Raw genomic sequence first — 23,123 nt, forward strand, 5'->3', positions numbered from 1 at the left:
GTTTTCATTGTAAAATATTTTTTCTTTGCTGTTTCACCCTGATGATCTTTTGAAGTATATTTTGCCTCTTTGAAAGTACCAAGTTGTTTGCTTAGGTAGGTATTCAACAGAATTTATAATTCTTTAAAGTGAATCTCCTACACCCTATGTTTCACAGCAGAGAACTAGAGAATAGAGAGTTTTCTTTATTTGTGATTCAGCAGTATTTTGCAATATATCTAAATGAGGTAAAGATTGTCAAACAGAACAGTGAAAAGTTCCTTAGCCATAAATGATAGCTCCACAAAACCCAGAACTAGTTGAGGTTGCAACGTAGGAATTTTTTGTTCTGCAGATCTGTCTAGAGGATGCCTGAGTCTCCAGTGGAAAGAAAATCCCCATTTATTTCTAACAAATAAATTATAGAAATAAATCAAAAAGACTATTTGTTTTTAAAAAGCTCTGGCACAATGAAGATCACAGCAGGAAAATATTCATCTTCAATCTGTTGGTCATTTTCTTCCGTGAAAGTGAGAATAGGGATTTGTATGCTTGTTTGTTTTTTACTTAGTGAGGAATTACTGTCATACAGAATAATTTGAATGGGTTCCATATTAAAGAGGCTTAGAAGAAATTCAAGGAGGGTGATTTCTAAAGGAAGAGAATGTAAACATATCTAATAAATGAACCTAGCGGCCGGTTTATTCCTGTAAACATGATTCTTCATTACTCAGATGCTAAAAAGAACTCCAGGCACAGATTGTTCATCAAACCTCTCTTCAATCAGTGAAACGGAAGTATTCCATTTCAGGAGCAAAAGATCAGACTGCTCATAAAATCTTTCAGAACTGTGGTAAACAAGTTCATTTCCAAACAATTGCTGTTGATGTCAATGGAAATGTGTCCTGAGGCCTTAGTGCCCAGTCCTGTATGTGTTTACTTAGAAAGTACCATATTTTTCAGAATATAAGACACATCTTCGTTTTTGGGGAGGAAAATAGGGAAAAGAATCTGCTTACCAGGTATTCATCTGGCTAGCGGCCTTAGTCTGGTCAGCTTCAGCACTTTATTTTATCCCCTGGTTAGGGCTTTAAAAAAACTTTATTCGAAGAGAGTAACAATGAAAGAGCTGTGAACATCATTAGCACCAGAAAGAAACATTCGGAGCAAGTAGAGCAATGGAAAAAACCCTGCAAAGACTTAGGGCTTGGAAAACATTCTTCGCAGAGAGTAACAATGAAAGCTTGCAAGCCAGTAAGAGCTGGGAACATTGTTAGTGTCTGATTAGGGTTGGAAAGAAACATTCGGAGCAAGTAGAGGGAAAAAACAACTACAAAGACAGGGTTTGGAAAACATTCTTTGCAGAGAGTAACAATGAAAGAGCTTGCAAGCCGGGAAGAGCTGGGAACATTGTTAATACCTGGTTAGGGCTGGAAAGAAACTTATTCGAAGGAAGTTAGAGCAATGAAAAAAAACTCTGCAAAGACTTAGGGCTTGAAAAACATTATTCGCAGAGAGAAACAAGGAAAGAGCCTGCAAGGTAAGAGCTGGGAAGATCGTTAGCAGCTAGTTAGGGCTGAAAAAAAAACTACACTTAAAGACGCACCCAAATTATCAGCCTCTGGGGGAGGAAAAAGGTGCGTGTTAAACTCCAAAAAATCCGGTAAGTTTCATCTTTCTCAGCATGTCTTAATCCAAAGTATACATTTACAATTGCAAAAGGATTTGAAGAGGGCAGTTTGTGTCTTGCACAAGTCCATTTGCCCTGATAAAATCCATGACTAATAAAATCAGTTACAAGTGTGGAAGTGCCCAGTTCAAATCCCATCCTAGCTATTAAATATCACAGTGACTTTAAGCCCTTGATCTTCCACATGCTACGTGGAGATAAATAATGGTTGATTTTTTAAATCATTACCACTGGGGAGGCTTGAGTTGTCGATCATATCAAAATGGCTATATTTCTACACTGAAGTAGTTGCTAATTCCATTTGACCTGATACCATCAATAAAAAAAGATGTCCATAAGATTTGGTTTAAAAAGCCAAGATGTTGGGAATGACTGCAATCAAAGCTCCATTTTTATAACGTCTGTAAAAGATGTCTCAAATTTTTATACTATACAGACACTTCTGCAGCTAGTTCAGTAATGGGACCCACCCGGTACGAATGGGATTGGCGATCCATTAGGACTTTTTAGTGGACTCCGCAGTTTGGCGAGGGCAGGCATGCACCCAACTCATGTGTGCGCGCCCCTGCACGAGACTTTGCTTCTGCGCATGCGCCCAAAGCGAAATCTTGCATGAGGATGTTTCGCGGATGAGATTTCAGCAATTACACAGAAGCAAAATAAAGGTGAAAATTGCTGAAATCTTGCCCGCGTGAGCTTTTTCTTCAGGCGCATGCATGTTGGGCATGCCTGCATCCACACCGGCCTTGCGATCCCAGTACCGGTAGGAAAAGGTAAGTGGAGCCCTTCACTGAGTAGTCATTGCATATCTGCAGCAATGTCCTTTTGCAGTAATTTTCATTTGCTAGAGAAGGATAGAAACAATAGGAAGCTGAAACATTGTGGTTTGAGCTCTCTTTTTTATTCCTCGGAAAAATAGAACCCAAGGTTTCATATTTCATCCTAGAAACACTGCTAATTTTTGTAGTCCTAAAACCTGAATATAGATAGTGTAAAACCCAATATAGATAGCTGTATATGAAAATGACAGTATTTCTTCTCTAGGTTCACCCAAGCAGATATCACATTTGCTAGTTATACTAGCAAAACAGTTTCCCAGTTAGAAATGTGGCAAATTTATTTATTTTATTTTTATTTATTTATTTGTTTGTTTCCTTTGTCAAGACTGTATTGGTGGTATACAAAGATATAACAATATTTATATACAGTACATGATACTAGTAAGAGACACATTAAGATAGGGGACAGAAGTCACACTGGTGCACTTATGCACTCCCCTTACTGACCTCTTAGGAATCTGGAGAGGTCAACAGGTAAAGTTTTGAGGGTTAGGTTATGCTACTACAGAGTCAGGTAGTGAGTTCCATGCATCAACTACTCAGTTAATAAAGTCATATTTCCTGCAGTCGAGTTTAGAGCGGTTTACTTTAAGTTTATCTGTTGTGTGCTCTTGTGTTGTTGTGGTTGAAGCTGAAATAGTCATTGACATTGATAGTCATTAACAGATGATTTTATGGACTATGCTTAGGTCGTGTTTAAGGCAATGTAGTTCTAAGCTTTCTAAACCTAGGATTGGAAGTCTAGTTGCATAGGGTATTCTATTGCAAATGGAGGAGTGGAGGACTCCTCTAGTAAAGCATCTCAGGACATTTTCTAGAGTGTTTATGTCTGAAATGCAGTGTGGGTTCCAGACAGATGAGCTGTATTCAAGGATTGGTCTGGCGAAGGTTTTGTATGCTCTGGTTAGTTGATAGAGATTACTGGAGCAAAAGCTATGTAGGATTAGGTTAACAACTCTTGAAGCCTTTTTGGTGATATTGTTGCAGCGGGCTTTAGCACTTAAGTCATTTGATATAAGTATTCCAAGGTCTTTTACCTTTTATACATTCCATTTATTTTGTCCATAAATAGAAGAAAACAATTTGCCCATAACCTGGCAGGATGAAAGATTTAAAGGATTTTGAGTGAGCAGTAATTAATTTGTGGAACATAAAATGAGGGGAAAATCCCATTTCTCTCAGCTCTGGTGATTGAGCTGTGACTTTCTCATCTCTGTTCCTCTGCTCAGAAACACTAGACTGAATGTGATTGGCCAAAGGGGCTGGCTGGGATTCAAGGCAGCCGCTTTATATCTTTCTGAAAAAAGGCAGGCTGTGTTACAGACAGCGAGCGCTTCTGCCTTCTGCCACACCATCTGGTTGACTTCAAGGACACAATAACCACACGGCAAGATGTGCAAAGGATTAGCAGCCTTACCCCACACTTGTCTGGAGAGGTGAGAGAACAAGTTTATGCCTATCAAAGAGGAAAGGGATGAGGATGATGGAGAGAGCGGAGCCTCTGCAGCAACCTGGGAGAGTAAAAACTTAGCCCAGCTCTGTGCAGAAGAGATGCCCGCTTAAAGAAATGTTGGGAAGTTTTGTTCACATTTGGTTTTGGAGGAATTAAGCAAGTGAACTGACTAAGCTGATGGCCTTTATTTCTCATTGGGCTTGAGATCAGAAAGGTAAATTACATTTGGATGCATAACCCTAAAAAGGGGGGGGGGATATTAAAACATAGTTAAAGAATGAAGAGCCAAATTCACTCAAAATATTGTTAAATCTACCATGGGTGGTAGAATGATGTATTGCACATGGGTTAGTAATATGAATTTCTTATTCAAACTAGCATAATTAAAAACTTTTTTTCTTCAGTGAAAATGTAAAAAGCGCTTTTGAAAGGAAAATTATGACCAAGGGAAAGATTGATTCTCAGATATGATGCACTTTAAAACTCTATCTCACACACTTTCACAAGAATATGATGAAGATAGTCTTACATGAACAGTTCTTGTTATAATTGGTTTGGCTTTTTCTTATTCTTTTAATTACTTTCTCCCCAGCTTCATGCTAAAACCCAAGATATAAGCAGAAGGCTACTGAGATAAATGTCTTATGACAATTCAATCATCATCATCATCACCATTGTTCAAAAGGTTTTCAGGGATTGTAAGATACTGATTTCTCTAAAGTTTCCATCCATTATTGAATACAATGAAAAAACAAAATAATTTTTTGAGCTTTCATTCACTCACCCATCTATCTACTCATTTACCCATTCATTTGAACAGTATAAACCTTTATACCTAATTGTAGCTATTATAAAGAAGGATAAATTTAAATTTAAAATACAGATGAGGACATTATCTTCAAGTGCTAATAGTTTTATTTCCTAACTATCGTAAAATAGCAGAATTCTAACCTATTTATTTGGGAAAATATTCCAGCAAATCAGCATCAGTTTATTTATTTATTTATTTATTTATTATTTGGATTTGTATGCTGCCCCTCTCCGAAGACTCGGGGCGGCTCACAATGGATAGTTTATGGATAGAAATGATATAACTCACATCCAGTATAAATGAGTTTACTACTTCTCAGTTTCAGAACTTTGTTTTGGTTCAATGCACTAAAAGAACTAAGACTAAAAGAAATCTCTGTATTTCTAATGACTAGTTAAGGAAGGAAAAGAAATTGGTGGTTTAGATAATTGCAGGCCCTGATAAACACTGTGATAAAATTATGGAATAAAATAAAAAAAGAGCAGGATCTTAAAAATGAAACTTATATATGATGAAGAGTCATGAATTTCAAAAACTTTTCAACTTTTAATTAGTCTGAAACAAACCAAAAACTGGTATTTAAACTTGACAATAGTCTTTTATCACAATGTCCCAGCATAATGCAGGAGTAGACAAACCACTTGAATAACTTTGTTTTAAGGCTATTAGAATCTATTGATTCCAGATCTTCCTGTGTGTATTTCTCTTTTTAAGATTTTACTTACTGTCTATGAGCAATTTTGATTCAAGAAGATTTTTTTCATAGAAATTTGTTTTTTAGCCATTCTAATTATTTTTGCATTATTCCATATAGGGTTCCTGAAAATATATCTGGCAAATAAAAGGGTGTAAATATATATGTCAAACCTTCCTAGATTAAGAGTAGCTTTTTATTTCTGAGTGTGAATGTTTGTGTGATGGCCAATTAATTTTTGCAGACATTCCTCTCTGAGTTATGGCAGGGATTATGATACAAAATGAGATTCCATTGATTGATAGTGGAAAAGCCAAGTCATTTAATTGTTCTCTTATATTTTTTGCCAGTTGCTTTATTTTATTTATCTTTTAATTTCTGAAGACATGTTTTGTCACATCTTTGGCATTATCAGGGCAATGCTGCTTTGCAATGAAAATTTTACCCTATCTGCTATTCCAGAGAAAGAAATGGAACACAATGTCCATATCCATTATGCTTTTATTTCTTAACTTGGATCTGCATTAAGATTTGACTCTTGACTTTGGTGACGACCCATGGGTAGGTTTCTTAAAACCAAGTTCGGGACGGTAATAAGAATAGGATTAATGCTTCACTATTAACCTCTACCTGAACTTCATTTTTTGAAATGAACACTGGTACCATTGGTATATGAAATCTAATTACCCTGTCCATAAGCTTTTTACATGGGATAACTATGTTAAAATGTTACACTTTTACCTGGTGTTACTTATAAATCTGTTTAGAATCTAGTTCTCACCCTGCCAGACTTATAGTGAATGATATAATGATTTCAACAATGCATTTGATGACATCCTCCTGTATATTTACCCTTACAAAATAATTTTACCTTGCTAGATGCTTTGGCGACTGTTTAAGCAGCCTACTCCACATTTGTACATTAAAGAGTCTGTATCAACCTGAAGAGAACATCCCAGCTAAGGGGGATAGTAAAATTCTACAGAAGACAGAATCAGTATTCAAAAGGATCTTGACCAGCTGAAAATGATAATTTGGGGGCAGAGAATGCCCTCCCTAGCCTCCTCCAGTCAGTTCCACTCATCCCCATTCTCTCAATATTTGTCTTTTCAACTTATCACCTCAGTGTGTCTAATGACAGCTCTGATATATATGGATATGAGTTTATATTATTTTATCCATAAGGAATAAATGGGAAATTAGCACTTAAAAAGGAAATGGCCTTATTTTAACCCTCTTTAATAAATAAAACTAGATTTTTTGGGGGGGGGGGGGGTTGTGTTATCTTTAGAACCTCCAACTAGGGTGTGACCCAGCACTATCAAAATATCTAACCAAAATGTGCAGAAAAATATTTTTTAATCTGTGAATATCTAAAACATCCAAATTTAAATTTTCTCAGGTATGTGTATGTAGAAATATATGCATGCACAAAAGTATATGTTCAGTTCTTTATTTTGTAGTTTACAAGAGAAAAGGTTTCATTTCTATTATTAGGACAGGGGCCTGAATACACTCTGTGCCATTTTAACAAGACTGTCCTTACTCAAGAGACCCTTCGGTCAACAAGGAGCATGGGGACTTAGCCACTCTTTGGCCTATGAAGAAGGCTCTTCCTGGGTCAAATGAATAGATTTCTTGGAACAGCTGATTAGGAAAGTGGCCTTAGTATGTGATGACATCCTCCAAAGAGATGGATGAGTTACGCTTTCATTTCAAAATCTGAAGAACAGTTAAAAGGATAACATTTCAAAAAAATCTGCCCATGGAAATAGAAATTAAAGCAACTTAAAAGACTGATAAGAAGTGACATCAAGAGACTTTCAAGGGCTCCATTAGACATTACATTCTTTGATGATTTACTTTTGAAACACCTGTAGGGGGAAAAGTTGCCTGTATCATTGATTGATTCTCTTAAGTATTGGATGGGCTATTCTTTACATTTAAAATCACTGATTATTTTACAACAACTAAGCTTTAAATCTGAGAGCAGTACAAAATATAAGGGGCAAACTAACAAATGTTTCAGAATTTCTTTGCAAGAGTGCTAACAACCAAACTAGCATGGCAATTATTATTTTTTTAGGCATGAGAGCAAATTTCCCTGAGACGTCATACTGAGTAGCAAAGCTTTAGGTTCAGCTGCTGCTAACTTGCCAGAAGATTCTAAGGAGTTACCTTGTTAGAGGTGCTGCGCTTCCTTTCAGCAGCACAGCTGACGCTTTTGTCAGCACTAGGATGCAAAATAATGAGACAGTGTGAATGAGGATAACACTTGAGGTGAAATAAAAAGCTCAGCCGAGGCACTTTACGGGAATCATTTTTGTGCTTGCTTTTAATTTAAACATCTGCTTTTCCCTATTGTAGGACATGGAGGGCTCTTGATTTGGTTCATGGTATACAAGACCAGAACAGATCCCTGGCAGACTTGAGCTTTATAAGGACTACTTAAAAGACAATCTTATAACAGATATCTGGCAAAATTAGTATTGTGCAATCTCTCAGCCTTATTCATACTACAGTATATTATGAGTTCAAGATTCTAGATATCTGGTACAAGTAACAATGGCACAGAAGCATAGAGTTAGTAGATTTTAGAGATCTCGCCCAAGCCAGGAGTTATCAGATGTAAACTACTGCCTTCACGCAAATTACATGGATTATTTTACTTGCACCTATGTACAATGATTTACCCTTTCTTAAATACATACAGTACTTGTGCCTTCTGTTTCCCCCCTCACATTTTCCATAAGTTTTATTTCCAGAAATGATCCATCATAGAGAAAAAGAATCCGTAGATGTACTGGGATCCATTTAAGCCAGCACTGAATTAAGGCTATAATAAGCAAATAAATATTAAAACCAGCATACAACCATAATATAAAATACTGGACTTCCATCCCTTCTGTGGTGGCCTCTGGCCTCTGTGGTGGAGAATTATTTCACAATTTATTCTAACTCTTCTGCCATTCATCTAAATAAGTGAGGGATAAGTAGGAAAATATTATTTTAATAATTAATGACTTCAGCTGAAATTAAATGAAATAGGATGACAGTAACTCTACTGACTGGAATGAAAGAAGCTGTGGTCAAACCGATTCAGGTTATCTGAAGTCGACCAGGCTATCTTAATTGAACATACTGTGCTATTTCATTCATATAAAGACTGTAACAGGTTTGGATCTCATAGCTTTCAGTAGAATGCACTGCTGCTCAGATGGAACATCTTTTTCAATCTTGCATTTAGGGGAAACTTCTGTATGTTCATGTATCCTTTCATAATTTTTTTCTCCAGAGCCAAAGAAATCAAGAAAAAATTGGGCACGCTCCTCCAGAAGCCAGACTCGGCTATTGACCTTATCATCCCTTACCCAGAGAAGCCGGCAAAGGTTCAAAAGTAAGTATATAACAATAATTAGTCTATTTACCATGTCCATATGAGTGGTGAAATCCAAACATTTTCCTTACTGGTTCTGTGAGAGTGGTATGGTGGGCATGGCTTGGTTCTATTCTGTGAGCCACCCCGAGTCTTCGGAGAAGGGTGGCATACAAATCTAATAAATAATAATAATAATGAACTGAGTGGGTGTGGCCAAATTGATTGGTCTCGCTCTTAGGACATTTCTCTTTAGTCCAACTCACAATAAAATAGCACAATAAAATAGTACTATTCCAATATTTAAAATAGAATAGAGTTGGAAATGACCTTGGAGGTCTTCTAGTTCAACCCTCCAGAGTGCAAAAAAACAGCACAAGGGGCAAACCAGAAGTCTGTTTTATGAACTTCTAGTTTGCCCATTTGGCCGTTTTTTCACCATCCTCCCCTCCAGTGAGGCCAGTGCACATGTGCAGGGATGGAGGGGATTGTGTACATGCGCAGGGGAAGTGCAGGGGGTGCGCATGAATGTGGGAGAAGGAAGGGTGTGCATGCATGCTAGCATATGCACACACACTCTTTTGGCACATGAACCAAAAAAGATTCGCCATCACTGCCGAAGGGCAAAAGTGGCTTGGATTATTCAAACTGACAGTATAACATCTGGTGTGAAGTAAGAGGGCGCTCCCTACTGCAGGTATTTATTCACATTATTCTCAGAAGATGGTCACAGGAAATGTGTACAAATGGCCCACTTTTTGTTGGCTTCACTCATAACAGCAAACTGACATGACATGTGGAACTTTTCCTGACATGGATGGGAAACGTGTTTCAAACAAGTAATTTCAAATTCAAACAAGCAATTCGGTTTCAGGAAAAAATTATCCTGCACTCTTCAACTACTATGCTTCAAAAACATATGGACCTGAAAACTTGTTCAGGGCAAATCAATAGACGCATTTTACGCAGACTTCTGTAAAGCCTTCGACTCAGTGGTTCATGATAAACTACTTCTGAAACTGAAATCCTATAGCATCTCTGGACCCCTACATGATTGGGTAACTGCATTCTTATCAAACAAATGACAAGTGGTCAAAATAGCGAATGCCATATCTAATCCTTTTCCTGTTAACAGCAGTGTACCCCAAGGCAATGTATTAGGACCAACATTCTTAATACTCTATATAAATGACCTTTGCAATCACATTACAACAACTGCATTATCTTCACTGATGATGTAAAACTCTTCAATACCACTGACAACATTGCTACCCTCTAAAAAGACCTCGACTTTGTGTCTGAATGGTCAAACATCCAGCAACTCCAAATCTCAACCAACAAATGCTCTGTCATACACATTGGCAAAAAGAATCAGAACACCAAACACAAGCAAAATAGACAAGACCTTGCAGACAACCCTCACTCTGTCAAAGACCTTGGAATACTCATATCAGATGACTTAGGTCCCAAAGCCCACTGTAACAACATCGCCAAAAAGGCTTCAAGAGTTGTTAACCTAATCTTATGTAGCTTCTTCTCCAGTAGTATCACACTACTAACCAGAGCATACAAAATATTTGCCCGACCAATCCTTGAATACAGCTTATTTGTCTGAAGCTCACACTGCATATCAGACATAAATACATTAGAAAGTATCCAGAGATACTCCAAACTTGACTTTAGAAAATACAACTTTAGCAACAGAGTGGTTAATGCCTGGAACTCACTACCTGACTCTATTGTTTTGTCACTAAACCCCCAAAACTTTACCACTATACTGTCTACTGTTGACCTCACTCAATTCCTAAGAGGTCAGTAAGGGGTGTGCATAAGCGCACCAGCGTGCCTACCGTCCCTGTCCTAATGTTCCTTCTTATCAGTACCCATCTTACAGATATAAACAAAGTTATATCTATGTATATTACTAATATGTATTTGACTAAACAAACAAACAAACAAAATGTTGCCATGTCCAATTCTATAAGAATACTGTTTGGCTTCATTCCATTTGCTGTTTAAATGCAGAGCAGGGGTAGTACTCAACTTACAATTCATTTAATGGCACTGAAAAAGGTGACATATGGTTGTTTTTCACATGGCCATTTCAACATCATATGATAAAAATTTGGGCACTTGACAACTGATTCATGACAGTTGCAGTTTCTCTGCGTTGTGATTACCATTTGTAATCTTGTGACAAGCAAAGTCAATGGGGAGCTGGATTCATTTAACAACAGTGTTACTAATTTTGCAACTGTGATGGTTCATTTAACAACTGTGGCAAAACAGATTGTAAAATGGGGCACAATTCACTTAAGAACTGACTTATTTAGCAACAGAAATTTTGGGCTCAGTTGTGGCCATAAGTGGACTACTGGAATTGTTATATTCCACTAATTCTTACAACAGTCAACATTTCCTTAGAAAAGGAAATCACATGTTGGGCTTCCATCGTTGGGCTTCCATTCCATTTTGTAAATGATACAAAACTCAACAAAATTTTAAATCAAGTATTTGATGATGAATTTATTTCCATGATGTATAGGACAAGATACATTTTTCATTTTGGAAACATCAAAATCAGATCAGCCTGAAATATATTTCTGTGCTTGTCTCATAATTCTAGTATGTTTGAAACTAATGGTGTCAAGAAGACTGTTTTTCTTAATGAAGAAACCTGTGATTCCTTATTGTATTTTATTATATTGTATTTTATATGTATTTTCTTTTTTAAATAAAGATCCAAATCCACTAGTAGTGTGGAAAGTGGTCAGAGTGACTTTGCAGGGAGTGCAGAAAAGATAGAGGGAAGAAAGGAGGAGAGGCAGATCTCTCCCTACAAAAAAGCAAACTTGCTTTGTATATACAGTACTGTAAATTATAAAGAATACTAAGGGTTTTTTTCCTGAGTGTCCTTGCCAGATACTGAAAGCTTTAAAATCTTCCATCCCTCCTTCCCTGATAAAAAACAATTACGAGCACAAGAAAATATCTGTACTTCTGGAGTAGATTATAATCTACAAAAGCTTAAATAGTTAAAATATGTTAATATTTAAGTGCCATTAAGACCCTCAGATTGTTTGCCTGCTTTTTATTTTTTATATATTTATTTTCTTTGCTACAACAAACTGACACAATTAGTCCCTTTAGAAGGTTTTGTATGTTTTATTGTTCGACCAGATTGGAAGCAGGCAAATTTAGGAAGAGCTACATGAGTGAAAACAGTGTGAAAAGCTAGTGATGCATTGATAAGACCATTAGAAAAAGTAGCTCAATTTCTGTTTATCTATGGACTTCAAGAAACTTGATGCTGCTGCCAAAGGCTGATTGCTGACATTAATCACTGTCATTTTAATCTGTGAGAAAGCAGTCTCCCATCTGTACCAAAGACAAAGTAGTTCCAGGAACTGGAACAAAATGAACACCAGTAGCATTGATGCTATTAGGGAAAAAAGTGGCCTTAATGCACAAGGGGAACCTCTACTGGCTGATTGTCCCTGAATCTGTTTCCAATTAGGCTGTTAAAAAAAAAGACTCAGCAGACAGGCTGATTTAAAGATTGCATGATGACGGACACAGTTGATAGTAGTATAATTTTAACCACTACTGCAGACAAATTAGGTAGACCGTGCACTCCTTTCAGAGCCATTTGGAACAAATTAGGCTGTGGTTTTATGGGCTGTTTTGAACATCATAATTCCCTTGTCATGGCAATTGAAACAGATGTGGTGAGGCAGGTTCTCCATGGGTCTTCAGGAAGGGAAGTATTTGGTTTCTCATTGGGGAGGAAAAAGAAGACCAGGGTTGTTTTAGTAATGAGAACAAAATTGTAGGTATCCGATCCCAAACCCAGCTGGATTCTGGCAGTATATCAATTTTGAGACATAAAATTTGTTGAGCAAATTAACCTTTTTTTTCTTTTTTTGCATAATTATTCTTTTTAAAATAGAACCGTGTTTCATAATTTGGTCTGGTCTGATTTTGCTCAGAGTGCAAAGATGCAAATATTTGAGGTTTCTTCCCCTGATTATTTTCTGTCCTTTCTTTGGCCTGAACAGACCTTTGCCTTAAACAATTAAGCAGATCTTATCCACATAGACAGAAACTTTTATTTGATGAAAGCTGATTCTCATGAACTTTAATGTCAGGCCCCAAACCACTTCCTGCACTTATACAGAACTTAAGGAGGCCTACGAGTCCTGGATTAAGGCCAGGAAAAATGGTCTTGTCTGTTGACAAGATAAAGCTCCTCAGCTTAAGCCAGTAAAATGGAAATGATTTTTTTAGGATGGTTCCAGTAGTGAGTTCTAAAACCCTTTACTGCCGGTTTGCACAGAAGCATCCCGGGCAAGTGGACAGAGCCTCCCGCCACCGGTGCTACCGGTTCTTAGAACCAGTCCAAACCGGAAGCAACCCAACGCTGGGTGGTTCATCCTAGTACAAACTGGTTAATTAAATAGGGAAGAGGTTAAACTTATAATAAAAGGTTAATATGTAATAAAAGAAGGATATGTTGCTGGTAAGAAAACATGAATCTCTCATTAAGATGAGGTGAGGAAATTTACTTGATTATAGGCATTAGCTACTTTTAAAGTTGCCAAACTATAGGTTGCTGGGAGAGATGTTCCCTGCATTATTGGCCTTCAGCCCCTTGGGGTCTTTCTAACACAGGTCTAGCACTGTTTTGGGAAAACACTAATCTGGGTCAAAAACTATGATCTGACTGACAATCCACATCTGCAGCCAGTTTATAGGATGAAATCTATAGGCATTTCCTGGGGGTTCTTCCCACATATATTCTGCATTCCTATGCCATGTATCCTACTTGTCAGTCAGGCACAGGGTGAAGCAGGAAAGAAAATTGCTGCAGGAGAGTGATAATATTAGCAGCACTTACATGCAGAGCATGGATTAGAATAGGCAAAAATGGGGCTGCCCTTGTAAAGTAAGAAATAAAACAGTAGAAAGTAACACCACCTGCAGGCCCTTGTGAGAAGAGGCAATAAAATGAGGATTGCATTTATATGAGATAACAATAAAATTACATAAATGTCACCAGGACTATAGTTCTTTCAAAGACTCATTAAACCTGTGTAATGCCTCCCCACTCTTACCAAATGCCAGTTAGGTGTAATTACATGAACAGATACAATTATGGGAGCCGGGTGTGAGATCTCTCTGGCAACCTAAGCCGCAGAGGGCAATGCCTAGCAATGTGAGGGGAAGAGCATGGCAGCTACAGTCTAATGAGGCAGAGAAGAGCTGGGCAGATGGTAGTTTATGACTTCATGATCACCAACATAATCAGTGAGGCATTGCAGATGACTCACGTGGCAAGACATATGTCAGGAGAAGAGGCAAAACACTACTTTGAAGCTGGAAGAGCTGCATATGAATTTAACCTGCTCCATGACATTAGGGCAAGCCAAGACACAGACTGAAGGAGATGTCATAATATATCTAAAAATGGTTAGTGGGACATCTTTGTCCTGCAGATAGGAGACATGAGGATCAGCATACCTGTTAACTGATAAAAAAACAACATTCCAAACCAGGGTTGTAAAACTCCCGGCCCATGGGCCATATGCATCATGCACTGGCCACACCCACACCCAGTTTAGCAAAGGGGGGGAATGTGATGCCGCTATGATGACATGGGTTTGACATCCCTGTTCCAAACTATTGACCAACCTATTGACCAATTCTATTCTTTATCCTCTTTTTAACAGAATAGAATGATGGTTAGGCAGAAAACATTGTGTATGCAGTCAATCTAGTGAGATTGTAGTTCTATAGCAGTTGACCTATAATTTTATTCATTAATACACACCCCCATTCTATTTTTATATGTATCCCTTTGTTTATTAAAAGTGCTTCATAAAAGTACTGTGATGACATTCACAGTGAGAGAAATGGCAGCTTCAAACTTCTATTTCCTGATTTCAGAATATCCCAAAACTACACCCAGTTTTGTGTCTTTTAGTAGTAGTTTTATTGGTGAGCTCTTTTTTCTCTTAGGCTTGCTGGTGTCTGTATGGACCTCTATAGTAGTTGTTATTTTATTTTACATTAATACTTTAATTTCAAATCCTTACAGCCTGGGTAAAATCAGGTACGGTAGAACCTCTTGTCACAACCATAATTCGTTCCATAACTTTGGTCACAACCCAATTTGGTCATGGCTTGAACCTAATTTTGGAAATTTGGTGCTTACAAAAATAAATGATGTGGAAGGGGAAATTGGCCACAGAAAATTTCTTTTGGGGTGTGTGTGAATTTTTAGGTTGGAACCTGATTTGTTCGTAGGTCAGAAGCATTTGTGACTAACGGTTCTACTGTAATTAGTATCCACTTTGTCATGAGAGTCTGTAGCATATTCACTTGAGACAAAAGCAATCATTTTCTTGACCAGCGTGGGAACTGATGATAAATCTGTGGGAGAGACAAAACCAGATACCAAAGCCACAGCCAAAACGGGGAAAATTCAAACTTCTGATTCTGAAAAATAAAATGAAAGAATGAATACTCAGGGGAGGGAATACTGTCTGCATGGAAAACCATTATCCTCCATTCAGCCCCATTCTGCTTTATACAGAACACAAAGAGTTGAAAATAAAAAAAGATGAAAGGGATGAAAAAACCTGAAATGTTAAAGAAAGATTATGAAGAACTGTACTTTAAATGTTTATGTAATCTTTCAGTATCAGAGAATAACCAAAAATAGTGTTATCATTCTATCCCTATATAAAATACTTTTTCTCTTGCCCCATAAGATGCCCTATAAGGGACTTGAACAAGGGGTTGTACTAGAAGACTTTCAAGGTCCTTCTAGCTCTGTTATTCTATTTGATCTCCATGTATCTTTTCCTCAAGTTCCATTACCTCAAGGAGATAATAAGCTTTTACAGATTAATTTCTGGCCTTACTAATTTTCTTGGCCATACCAATATCTGGTTCCTACTGGTAGCGAAAATTGAACTGCGTGTACAGCTTCGCATCTCCGGCATGCTCATGTGCACGTCCGATCAAGATTTCCCTTCTGTGCATGCGCAGGAATCAAAATCTCACAAGAAGATGTGCGTGTGAAAGAGATTTTGGTGATTTTTTTCCTTCTGCACATGCACGGAAGCAAAGATATAGCCAAAATCTCTCTTGTGCATCCCCTCGTGAGATTTTGCTTCTGGCACACGTGCAGAAGCAAAATCTCGGTTGGACGCGTGCACACGTTGGAGACATGAATCTGCGTCGGCAGCGCACCGGTGGTGGCTGGAGTGGCAATCCCCGCCTGGGCCATACTATTTCTCCAGCTGTTTTTCTATTCGTTAACAAGTCAATAGAGCTGTTTATCATATTGAGCAGCAGAGAAAAGTACATTTTTCTGAAATGATGATAGTTCCATGATCCTGCTGCAAAGTCTTCAGTACCATCTAACTGCTTTTTATAGTTGCAAATATATATATATACTTGCATATACAGTGATACCTCGTCTTACGAACTTAATTGGTTCTGGGATGAGGTTTGTAAGGTGAAAAGTTTGTAAGACGAAACAATGTTTCCCATAGGAATCAATGGAAAAGCGATTAATGCGTGCAAGCCCAAAACTCACCCCTTTTGCCAGCTGAAGCACCCGTTTTTCCGCTGCTGGTATTCCCCTGAGGCTCCCCTCCATGGGAAACCCCACCTCTGGACTTCCATGTTTTTGTGATGCTGCAGGGGAATCCCAGCAGGGGAATCCCAACAATGCAAAAACGGGTGCTTCGCTGGCAACGGAAGTCCAGAAGTGCAGCATCGCAAAAGCACCAAAGTCCTCGAAACCCCACCTCCAGACTTCTGTGTTTTTGCGGTGCTGCGATTTCGCTGAGGCTCCCCTCACTGAGAAACCCCACCTCCGGACTTCCATCGCCAGCGAAGCGCCCATTTTTGCGCTGCTGGAATTCCCCTGCAACATCGCAAAAACACAGAAATCCGAAGGTGGTGTTTCCCATGGAGGGGAGCCTCAGGGGAATCCCAGCAGCGCAAAAACGGGTGCTTCGCTGGCAACAGAAATCCAGAGGTGGGGCATCCCAGTGGTGGCAGTTTGGCTTTGCAAGGTGAAAATAGTTTGGAAGAAGAGGCAAAAAAATCTTAAACCCCAGGTTTGTATCTCGAAAAGTTTGTATAACGAGAGGTTTGTAAGACGAGGTATCACTGTATATATATATATGACACTTACATCAATTATTAGCTGTATTTAGGAAATCATTGACATCAGTTCCATGTAAACTGCACATATTTTTAGTCCTTCCAAATAAGGTTTTTTCTTACTTGGAAGGACTAAAAATATTATTTATATTTACCATAGAAACATTGTTACAATAAATTAGGCAAAATCCAAATATCAAATGACTCAAAGTGAAACAACAAGAATATAAACTTCAGGCATTTGCGGATGACTTGCTGTTTATATTAGAAAATCCACTAGAAGTAGGGACAATACTATTAGAAGAAATAAATAAATTTTGAAATGTAGCGGGCTTAAAAATTAACAAGAAGAAAACTAAAATAATAACTGAAAATCTATTAAACAAACAAATTAAAGAATTAGAAGAAAAACTGGGAATCCAAGTGGTTAAAAAAATTAAATATTTCAGAATAACACTGACAGCTAAATGTTCAACAACCAAGAAAGATAATTATATTGAATTAAATAAACAAATAGAAAAAGATTTGGAGAAATGGAATAAATTACCTATTTCTTAGAATAAGGAGAATTGCAAACATTAAGATGTCCATACTGCCAAAATTACTTTATTTGTTTCAAACTATCCCAATAAAACTAGATAGAAAATATTTTGAAGGTTTAAACAAGACGATATCAAAATTTATTTGGGCAGGGGAAAAAATCAAGAGCTAAATGAAAATATTTACAGGACAATAGAAAACAAGGGGGCTTTGGACTCCCAGACCTGGAAATATACTACCAGGCAGCAATACTGCAATGGATAACAGAAAGGATACTCCTTAGAAATACAAGAATATTAATACTCTAAGGCAGTGTTTTTCAACCAGGGTTCTGCAAGGGCCAGCCAAGGGTTCCATGACTTAATAAGAAGGTAAGGCAAAGCAGTTCTCCCCTTCAATCCTGCGTGCTTCTGCAGCGGGGCAGACTCTTCTTCCATCTCATGTCCGGCAGATCAATCAAGCTAAGCAGCAGCAGCTGCCAAGCAGGAGGAGGAGTGGCAGCGGCATTGGCTCTGACAGCAGCAGTAGCGCCTCTCTAGCCCCTCGCTGCAGCAGCGCGGTCAAAGCGCAGGCTGCAGCAGCAGAAGGAGGAGGAAGTGGGAGCAGTTGCCTCTCCAGCACCTCCGACGCAGAGCTTCCCAGTCCATACCTGAGGCGAGCCAGGCAGCTCAAGTTTTTCTCCCACTCCTCCTCATGCCTCCTTCCTGTGCCTACATACATGCAGCTGTGCTCGGCGAAGCAGCCAATTCATTATCTCTCTTTTCCCTGCACAGGGGAAGAGAGTGCGCCCTACTACTACCCTCACGCTCGGAGCCTGAGAGGGCAGGAGGAGCAGAAGGCGGAGTGGAGGGCATAAGCTCTGGCTTTGTCTTCACTCTGAAACTCCCACTAGCTCTCGCAGCCGCCAAAAAATGGAGAGGGAAAGTGGGTGGAAGGGAGCGAACGGCCTCTGCTTATTGCCCTGCTCAGGCCCGGCGCTCCTGCCGTGGGTATGTGGCGCGAACTCTCTCTCTCTCACCATCTGTCTGATACTCCACAGCCACGGACCCCCATGCAATAGCAGCATTTGCTGATTCTGCCTCCAGAGGCTGTATTACTATTACTATTAGTTTTCTCATCATTCCTATCAGCGACCTCCCACTTATGACTATGACTGTAACTTGTTGCTTGTATCCTTATGATTTATATATATACCCTGAAGAAAAAAGGTTGGAAAACACTGCTCTAGGGACATGTCCTACAGGTTGGATGGCATGGATTTTCATGGGACAATGACTATGACTGTAACTTGTTGCTTGTATCCTTATGATTTATATTGATTTTTTCTTCATTGCTTATTTGATCCCTATGACAATCATTAAGTGTTGTACCTCATGATTCTTGACAAATGTATCTTTTTTAATGTACACTGAGAGCATATACACCAAAGACAAATTCCTTGTGTGCCCAATCACACTTGGCCAATGAAAAAATTCTATTTCAGCTTCAGGATATACAGCTTAATGCAGTGTTTTGCAACCAGGGTTCCGCCAGAAATCTGACGACACCAAAGGGTTTCCCTGAAGAAAAAAGGTTGGAAAACACTGCTCTAGGGACATGTCCTACAGGTTGGATGGGATGGATTTTCATGGGACGAAAAGCATAAAACACATTCCTATTTCGATAACCATAAAATTAGAGAATCATTACATAAAACATAGATCAAAATAAAATACCAGCATTACAAAGAAATCCCAACTTGGTTCTTCAGTATGGAAGCAATTATTCATCCCAATACAATAGATAAACACAAAATGGTCTGATACGCAGAAATACTGGATGTACAGTACAAGGAAACTTAAAAGATATTGAAACTTTGAATCAACAAGGAGTTAACATTGATTGGTGGCCATATTAACAGATCAGATCTAGATTAAAGGTTGATAAAAGGAAATTTGTAATAGCAAAAGAGAAATCAGGATTAGATAAAATTTTATTGGGGCCCGGGGAAAAATGATAACAAAATTTTATAAATATCTATTAAATTATAAAATGAAGGAAGAAATTGTTCAGGGTAATATGATCAGTTGGGCAAGAACTTTGAGTACAATATTAATCTAAACCAGTGGGAAAAAATTGGAGTAAGAATTACAAATTAACTAAAGCAGCCTCCTATAAAGAAAATCTTTATAAAATGTACTATAGGTGGCACCTACCACCAGCGAGATTGGTCAAGATGTATCATCATATGAATTCTAAATGTTGGAAATGCCAACATACAAATGGAATATACTATCACATGTGGTGGACCTGCCCAATATTTAAAAGATACATCTGGCTCGAAGAAATAATAGAACAAAAAATCAATATGAAACCAGAAGCGTTTTAAATAGGCATATCCGGTGAAGGGCTACCAAACTTTTTACTATCACACTGTGGGCGTGGCTTATGCAGGACACCCTGCATTTTCTTTCAATATCTTTCAGTGCAAATTGGGTGCTCTGGGGTGGAGCTCCATTTTCGCTACCCCACTGCAGTCCCCCACATCCGGGCAGTAGCTCACCCCTGGGCATATCCGATCAAAAAATTGAAAGAAAATATTGGCACATTATATTACATATACTAACAGCAGTAAGAATATCACTGGCACAATATGGCAACATACCAACTGACAACCGCTCCAAACTTGACTGTAAAAAATATGACTTTAACAATCGAGTTGTCGAAGCGTGGAACTCATTACCGGACTCAATAGTGTCAACTCCCAACCCCCAACATTTCTCCCTTAGACTCTCCACGATTGACCTCTCCAGGTTCCTAAGAGGCCAGTAAGGGGCGTATATAAGTGCACTGATGTGCCTATTGTCCCCTGTCCAATTGCCTTTCCTTATATCATATATCATATATATTCTCTCCTTATCTCTCTCTCTGTCTCTGTCTCTGTCTCTGTGTGTGTGTGTGTGTGTGTGTATATATATATATATATATATATATATATATATATATATATATATAATATATATTATATATTCTCTCCCTATCTCTTATATCATATATATTCTCTCCCTCCCATCTACTTCTCTTCTTTTTTACTTTCTATCTTTATATCTTTATATCCGAAGATTTTTATTAATATTGCTTCTTCATTGCTTATTTGACCCCTATGACAATCATTAAGTGTTGTATCACATGATTCTTGACAAATGTATATTTTATTTTATGTACGTTGAGAGCATATGCACCAAGACAAATTCCTTGTGTGTCCAATCACACTTGGCCAATAAAAATTCTATTCTATTCTATATATATTACTTAATGTCTATTCTCTTCCATATGTATTATATATTGGCCAAAGAATAAATTAAAAAAAAAATGTAATTATTAGAAAAATTCTAGAATGCAGAGAATTAGATAAATTGACAATAGAATTATATCAGAAAGAGGATTCGGGATACTTTGAAGTTTGGAATTTGTTTTATAATTGGTTGGAAAGGAAGAATAAAAAAAGAAAGATGATGTATAAATGTATATATTGATGTTTAGTTAAAGAATGAACATAGGATTTTATAAGTTTGATTGTAAAAGATACATATATTTACTGATAGATAAATAGATTAAAAACTACAAAGGAAATACAGTTTATATGAATGACATTAACATTAAGACAATTTACCATAGAACAGTCATAGAGGTTGATATGTATATTTTTAAGTGTGTTGCTTTGTATTGTTTATATGTTTATCCTTAGTTTAATGTTTTTTGATGTTGATATTTAATAACAATTATTTTTTTTAAAAAAATAAGGCTTTTCCTAATCACCAAGTTAAGTGTGTTGTCCACCAGTCCTTGAACCATCAGAAAACTACACTACTATAAAATTTGTTACTTTCATCCTTCCCTCATCATCATGTCACTAAATAGAGTAGTCCTTATTTACAGTATACACTTTAATATTAGAGATTGGAGAATTCTCTGGCTCAGGGTTTTCCATCAAATTCAACCCTTAACAGGGTTGGGAACAGGGCTATGGAGAAGATAAACCTTGATAAATGGTTAGAAAGTAGGTTTAGACTCTATTAAAACTCATTCTATGGTAGCAAGCATTTTTCAAAGACTTGATGGAAATCTGATTATTCACTAATATTAGCTGATAATTGGGCTCCTTTTGGTGATGTTTTAATGTTCTTCCATATAACAAAAGGGAGTTAAAGTGTGAAATAGCAAGTGTATGATTCACACACTCCTATGTCATCCCATGGCTGCTCTTCACTGCCATGGCTATTCAGGTCTCTGAATTATGTATTGATTCAGAGACTTGGAGTCTAGTACAGAGGGTGGATTTGGCCTGAAAAAAAATGGATTTTTATATCACCGAAAGATAAATAGTTTTGAAGTTCACAGTGTCGGTATTGGGGGCGGGGGAGGAGTGTTATCTGCACTAGCTTAATATGACCTCTAGGAATATAGTGTGCCAAATAATTTCTGTAGTAAAATCATATTATCTTCAAAGGAAGAATAGTACTTTAAAAGTAGAATACATAAGGACAACTTAAGGCTGTGTCAAATAAAGACATTGTAAAGGCACAGGAAGGAGATTGCTGGACCATATTTTTGCCACAGTTAGCTTCAAGTGAGAGAAGGCTGAGAAAAATTACAGAACTGTTGAAAGATTACAAAGAAGTTGTAAAATAATGAATAAGGTAGAGCAATCATTCAATAAAAGACTGTTCAGGCAGTACCAATCCTTTTCTGGCTTGTTGATCTAAAGAATATGCTTTAAATATTTTATATATTTTTATTTTAATATTTACACAGGCCTTCCCCAGAAGAAGCTTTGCAGTGGTGCAATTCTTTGGAAAAACTCCTTCAAAACCCTTGTAAGTCTTTTGTAAAGATCTCAACCTATTTATCCTAAGAATAATAAGGGCTATGTGAAACTACAGTAAAGCATTGCTATGTCATCTATGGAGGAGTTCTAAGATAACAACTGCAATAATAACTTATTGTCATATTTATCTATATGTATATTTAATCTTATATGCAGTATAAAATTATATCAGCCTGTATCTCAGTTCAGAAGCAGAAAGATCAGAATACACCTGGGATGTATTTATATCAAACCAACTCAGTTAGCCTCATTACCTGTATGTCAGGGGTGGGTTCTAACTTGCCTCACCGCCAGTTTGCTTCCTCCTGTGCTGCATGGGTGTGTGCATATTACATGTTGCATGGCCAGATGGATGCACATGCATGCATAATGCCAAAAAACAAGCCCCTGCGCATGCGCAGAAGCCAAAAACAAGATCGGAGCATCCGCAGACCAGCACCGACAGAACCTGCTCTGTGACATTACCACCAGTTTATTAATGGTTTTAAAGAACTGGTAGGAACCCACCTCTGTTGTATATATATAATATATTAACTTTGGTGGGTTTAGTCTTTTATTGTCTTAACACCATTTTGTTAATCCAGCCCATTTGGTTTAATAGAGTAGAATTAGAATGAGATGGAAGGGACCTTGGAGGTCATCTAGTCCAGCCCCCTGCTCAAGCAAGAGAACATATACCATTTTAAATGAAAG

At 37.7% G+C, this 23,123-nt stretch overlaps 1 protein-coding gene across 1 annotated transcript in view; it reads left to right on the forward strand.

Moving 5' to 3' along the window:
• The first annotated feature begins 3,776 nt into the window (after positions 1 to 3,776).
• LOC139164502 (regulator of G-protein signaling 5-like) overlaps positions 3,777 to 23,123 on the forward strand; it is a 31,629-nt gene continuing 12,282 nt past the window's right edge. The window contains exons 1-3 of the mRNA XM_070746708.1: positions 3,777 to 3,944; positions 8,762 to 8,863; positions 22,358 to 22,419. Coding sequence (XP_070602809.1) covers positions 3,901 to 3,944; positions 8,762 to 8,863; positions 22,358 to 22,419 — 208 coding nt within the window. The 5' untranslated portion in view covers positions 3,777 to 3,900. The remainder of the gene's footprint in view (positions 3,945 to 8,761; positions 8,864 to 22,357; positions 22,420 to 23,123) is intronic.

This window comes from Erythrolamprus reginae, chromosome 3 (genome assembly GCF_031021105.1).
Source record: "Erythrolamprus reginae isolate rEryReg1 chromosome 3, rEryReg1.hap1, whole genome shotgun sequence".
NCBI lineage: Eukaryota > Metazoa > Chordata > Lepidosauria > Squamata > Dipsadidae > Erythrolamprus > Erythrolamprus reginae.